The sequence below is a fragment of the Colobus angolensis genome, unplaced genomic scaffold (assembly GCF_000951035.1).
Source record: "Colobus angolensis palliatus isolate OR3802 unplaced genomic scaffold, Cang.pa_1.0 Scaffold169, whole genome shotgun sequence".
NCBI lineage: Eukaryota > Metazoa > Chordata > Mammalia > Primates > Cercopithecidae > Colobus > Colobus angolensis.
Genome location: NW_012114810.1, coordinates 383,353 through 388,744, shown reverse-complemented (window position 1 = coordinate 388,744; position 5,392 = coordinate 383,353). Strand labels below are relative to the sequence as shown.

The 5,392-nt window shown below is 42.5% G+C and overlaps 1 protein-coding gene across 5 annotated transcripts in view; it reads left to right on the top strand.

The window, feature by feature from the left end:
- Positions 1–5,392, top strand: part of ANP32E (acidic (leucine-rich) nuclear phosphoprotein 32 family, member E) — an 18,276-nt gene that overhangs the window by 7,613 nt on the left and 5,271 nt on the right. For all 5 annotated transcript variants that reach the window (XM_011937769.1, XM_011937771.1, XM_011937768.1 and 2 more), the window contains one exon: positions 2,073–2,260. In XM_011937769.1, the coding sequence (XP_011793159.1) occupies positions 2,073–2,260 (188 nt within the window). The remainder of the gene's footprint in view (positions 1–2,072; positions 2,261–5,392) is intronic.

The following is a 5,392-nucleotide window of genomic DNA, read 5'->3' as shown; positions in this document are numbered from 1 at the left end:
AGGATGGTCTCGATCTCCTGACCTCGTGATCCGCCTGTCTTGGCCTCCCAAAGTGCTGGGATTACAGGCTTGAGCCACCGCGCCCGGCCAGGCAACCTCTTAAATAATATTTTTTTTTTTAAAAAAGAACCACTTGTAATAGCCAAAAAGTAGAAACAACCGAAGTATCTATCAACTGATGAACGGATTTTTTTTTTTTTTGAGACAGAGTTTTGCTCTTATTGCCCAGGCTAGAGTGCGGTGGTGCAATCTCGGCTCACTGCAACCTCCGCCTTCCATTTTCAAGCAATTATCCTGCCTGGACCTCCCAAGTTGCTGGGATTACAGGCACCCGCCACCACTCCCAGCTAATTTTTTCGTAGTTTTAGTAGAGACAGGGTTTCACCATGTTGGTCAGGCTGGTCTCGAACTGCTGACCTTGTGATCCACCCACCTCGGCCTCCCAAAGTGCTGGGATTAAAGCCAGCGTGAGCCACCGGGCCCCGGCCCAATGAACAGATTTTAAAAATGTGATTTATCTATACAGTACAATATTATTCCACCATAAATATGAATGAAATACTGATGCATGCTACATGAATGAATCTTGAAAATGTTCTAAGTGAAAGAAGAGAGACACAAAAGGCCACCTATTGATTGACTTCATTTATATGGAAAGTTCATGGGAAGCCATGGCAGGAGAATTGCTGGAACCTGGGAGGCAGAGGTTACAGTGAGCTGAGATCGTGTCACTGCACTGTAGCCTGGGCGACAGAGTTAGACTCTGTCTCAAAAACAAAACAAAAAACCGAACAAAAAACCATATATATATATGGTTCAGAATAGGCAGAAACTTCAGGATAGGCAAATCCATTGAGACAGAAAGTAGATTATTGGTTGCTCTATGCTGGGAGAGAGGAAAATGGGAGAGTGACTGCATATGGGTATGGGATTTCTTTTTGAGGGAAGAAAAATATTCTAGAATTAGATTGTGAGTATACAGTTTTAGAAAAGTGGATGACTAACAGATCAGATGACAGAATAGCTGTTAGTAATGGGATACTGCTCGTTATTATTGAGTGAAAACTCCTTCACTGTAAGAAGAAATTTGATGGATAAACACTGTTATAAAATGATGAAATGATAGATAAGCAGTTTTTTTTTTTTAATTTTAGATTAAGGGGGTACATGTGCAAGTTTGTTCCATGGGTTTATTGCATGATGCTGAGGTTTGGTCTTCTACTGATCCTGTCACCCAACTAGTGAATATAGAGCCACCCTCCTTCCCCTCTTTTGAAGTTTCCAGTGTCTGTTCCCATCTTTATGTCCCTGTGTCCCCAGTGTTTAACTCCTGCTTGTAAGTGTGAACATGCAGTATTTGGTTTTTTGTTTCTGCATTAATTCACTTAGGATGATGGCCCCCAGCTGTATCTATGTTGCTGCAAAGGACATTATTTCATTCTTTCTTTATGGCTGTGTAGTATTCCATCATGTGTATGTTGTACATTTTCTTTATCCAGTCCGTCATTGATGGGCACCTTGGTTGGTTCCATGTCTTTGGTATTGTGAATAGTGCTGTGGTGAGCATACAAATGCATGTGTCTTTTTGTTAGAATGATTTACTTTACTTTGGGTATATACCCAGTAATGGGATTGCTGGGTTGAATGATAGTTGTATTTTGAGTTCTTTGAGAAATTTCCAAACTGCTTTTCATAGTGGCTGAACTAATTTATATTCCCACCAACAGTGTATAAGCATTCCCTTTTCTCTGCAGCCTCCCCAACATCTCACAAGCAAGTTTTGAAGTGTTCACAAAGTAAAACAAACTTTAGTGCATGCAATGTTTTCATGAGACTCTATATATATGTTGGATGCGAGTATTTAGAAGCCATACTTCTCGCATATGGTTTGTAGGAATAACTAGGAATGTTGTAAAACAGAAATCTTAAAAAAAAAAAAAGTATCTCTCTGAGTTACTTTCCACCTATCAGCTTACAAGTTTGAAGTGATTGGACAAGGGTAAAAAGCATCAACATCCTAGGAAGAAACATTTGCTCAGTCAATTTACTCATCTTTAAATGATTTTTTAAAGATGGAGATGAAGATGATGAAGAGGAAGAGGAAAATGAAGCTGGTCCACCAGAAGGATATGAGGAAGAGGAGGAGGAAGAGGAAGATGAGGATGAGGATGAAGATGAAGATGAAGATGAAGCAGGTTCAGAGTTGGGAGAGGGAGAAGAGGAAGTGGGCCTCTCATACTTAATGAAAGAAGAAATTCAGGTGAATACACGCTTCTTATCTGCACTGAAAATTAATTTCTAGGCATAGGACCAAATACTATATAAAGTATGTTTTGTAGCAGTCTGAGAGTTGTTTCTAAGTTGTGGGTGTGCATATATGTCTAACCGCCTGTCTTTTTTTTCATTGTCCTCCACCCCAAACTATATCTAGGTAATCATAAACACCTATTGGCTGGGCGTAGTGGCTCAAGCCTGTAATCCCAGCACTTTGGGAGGCCGAGACGGGCGGATCACGAGGTCAGGAGATCGAGACCATCCTGGCTAACATGGTGAAACCCCGTCTCTACTAAAAAATACAAAAAACTAGCCGGGCGAGGTGGTGGGCGCCTGTAGTCCCAGCTGCTCGGGAGGCTGAGGCAGGAGAATGGCGTAACCTCAGGAGGCGGAGCTTGCCGTGAGCTGAGATCGGGCCACTGCACTCCAGCCTGTGCGACAGAGCGAGACTCCGTCTCAAAAAAAAAAAAAAAAAAACCTATTGATTTTACCTCCCAGATAACTTTCAAATCTGTTATAGCCTCAATGGCATGGTATGGTGGAAACATTTTACAGATGTCTGTGAACCTCAGTTTTCTGCATTTATAAAACAGATTAGGCCGGGCATGGTGGCTCACACCTGTAATCTCAGCACTTTGGGAGGCCGAGGCAGGTGGATGACAAGGTCAGGAGTTTGAGACCAGCCTGGCCAACATGGGTGGGGAAACCCCATATCTACTAAAAATAAAAAAATTAGCTCGGCATGATGGCACACATCTGTAGTCCCAGCTACTCGTGAGGCTGAGGCCAGAGAATCACTTGAACCCGGGAGGCAGAGATTACAGTGAGCTGAGATCACGCCACTGCACTTCAACTCGGGCAACAGAGCCAGACTCTGTCTCAAAACAAAAAACAAAAAAAGCAGGTTATATCAATATCATAGGATTAAGGATTTAACAAGATAATCTATGTAAAGAATATAGTCCCTGGCACATTATAGGCACTCAAGAAAACTTAAGTTTCTTTCTCCTAATTATCTCTTGCTTATACTTTTGTAGTAACTTTCTAAATAGTCTCTCTGAATACAGCATCACCACTTAGGAGTATTCTCCACAGTGCTGCCTGTTTAATCTAATGCAAATGTGATTATACACCAGTCTTCTTGAAACCCTTTAATGTTTCCCTCTTGCCCCCAAGACATACAAGCCCTTTCATTTCTGGCCTTTGCTCCTTCTTCTTCTTCTTTTTTTTTTTTTTGGACACAGTCTCACTCTTGCCTAGGCTGGAGTGCAGTGGTGCAATCTTGACTCACTGCAACCTCTGCCTCCCAGGCTCAAGCAGTCCTCTCACCTCAGCTTCCCAAGTAGCTGGGACTATAGGCACACGCCACCACGCCTGGCTAATTTTTGTATTTTTTGTAGAGACAGGGGTTCACCATGTTGGCCAGGCTGGTCTTGAACTCCTGACCTCAAATGGTCCACCCACCTTGGCATCCCACAGTGCTGGGGTTACAGGTGTGAGCCACCATGCTTGGCCCCTGCTTCCTTCTCCAGCTTCATCTCCCTTGATTCCAAATTAAATTATCACACCAAGCTATTTTACCTTTATGGCTGTTTATGAATACGTTGTTCATGCTTTCTGAAATGAGCCTCTGATGAACTTTTTGTTTTTTGCCGAGGGAAGCTTGTGAAGTGCACTGATTTTATTTACAACTCCATGGAATTTTACATATGCATGTACTTGTGTAACCACCACCCAAATCATGCTTTGTGAACTCTTATCTTTACAAACCCAACTCTGCAGTTGACTCATCACTGAAGCTTTCTATATTTTTTCTTAGGCAGTCACTCCTCCATGTGTTACCTCTAAATCATGATCAGGCTTCTACTGCCTAGAGACACTTGTAAAATCATTCGGCCACTTTCTGCTAAGTGGTGAGCTCCTTAAAGGGAGTGCCACTCACCTTTGGATCTCAGCGTCTAGTACACGGACTAGCCCATGGTAGGCTCATGGGAAATGTCAGTTGACTAGAACAAGTTATCTGTAGCCCCTAGGAGTTTAGGTTAGTTATTTTCTCCTAATGTTAAATTGAAGTTTATTTGAAAAACTCATAATTTAAAGTATTTTTTATTATTAAAAATAACATATTTAGACTGGGAATTGTTAATATTTGTTCTAATGAGTTTTGCATTGGTTAGATACATAATATCAACAATCAATGATACATATTTTCTGATGAAACTACTATGGAAAAAATAGGATTTATATTCGTTTGGGGTCTTGGTGAGTTAGGAGCTATATATATAATGAAGAACAGAAATTTAAGTGTTCTTTTTTTTTTCCTTTTTTGAGACAGAGTTTTGCTCTTGTAGCCCAGGCTGGAGTGCAATGGCGCGATCTCAGTTCACTGCCACCTCTGCCTCCTGGGTTCAAGCGATTCTCCTGCCTCACCCTCCTGAGTAGCTGGGATTACAGGTGCCTGCCACTACACCGGCTAATTTTTTGTATTTTTAGTAGAGACAGAGTTTCACTGTGTTGGCCAGGGTGGTCTTGAACTCCTGACCTCAGGTGATCTGCCCACCTCAGCCTCCCAAAGTGCTGGGATTACAGGTGAGCCGCTGCACCTGGCCCCACCTCTTCTTTTTTTAATGAACAAATTCGGCAACAAAAGCCACATTCAATCTTCCCCTTTTTTTCTTGTCTTTCCTTCTTCAGTTTAGTCTGCAGTTTTTCCTGATTTTCATTGTGTTCTTTTTTATGCTTTTTGCAATCTCATCTATTCCTTTTACTCCTTATAGTTTACTGGTATTCTGGTATGGAGATGCTTTGTTTCAACTGATTGTATAAGAATGATTTCTGATACAAGAATTAGGCAGTTGGCCAGGTGTGGTGGGTCACACCTGTAATCCCAGCATTTGGGGAGGCTGAGGCAGGCGGATCACCTGAGGTTGGGAGTTTGAGACCAGCCTGACCAACATGGAGAAACCCCGTCTCCACTGAAAATGCAAAATTAGCCGGGTGTGGTGGCGCATGCCTGTAATCCCAGCTACTCGGGAGGCCAAGGCAGGAGAATCGCTTGAACCCGGGAGGCGGAGTTTGCCGTGAGCCGAGGTCACGCCATTGCACTTAAGCCTGGGCA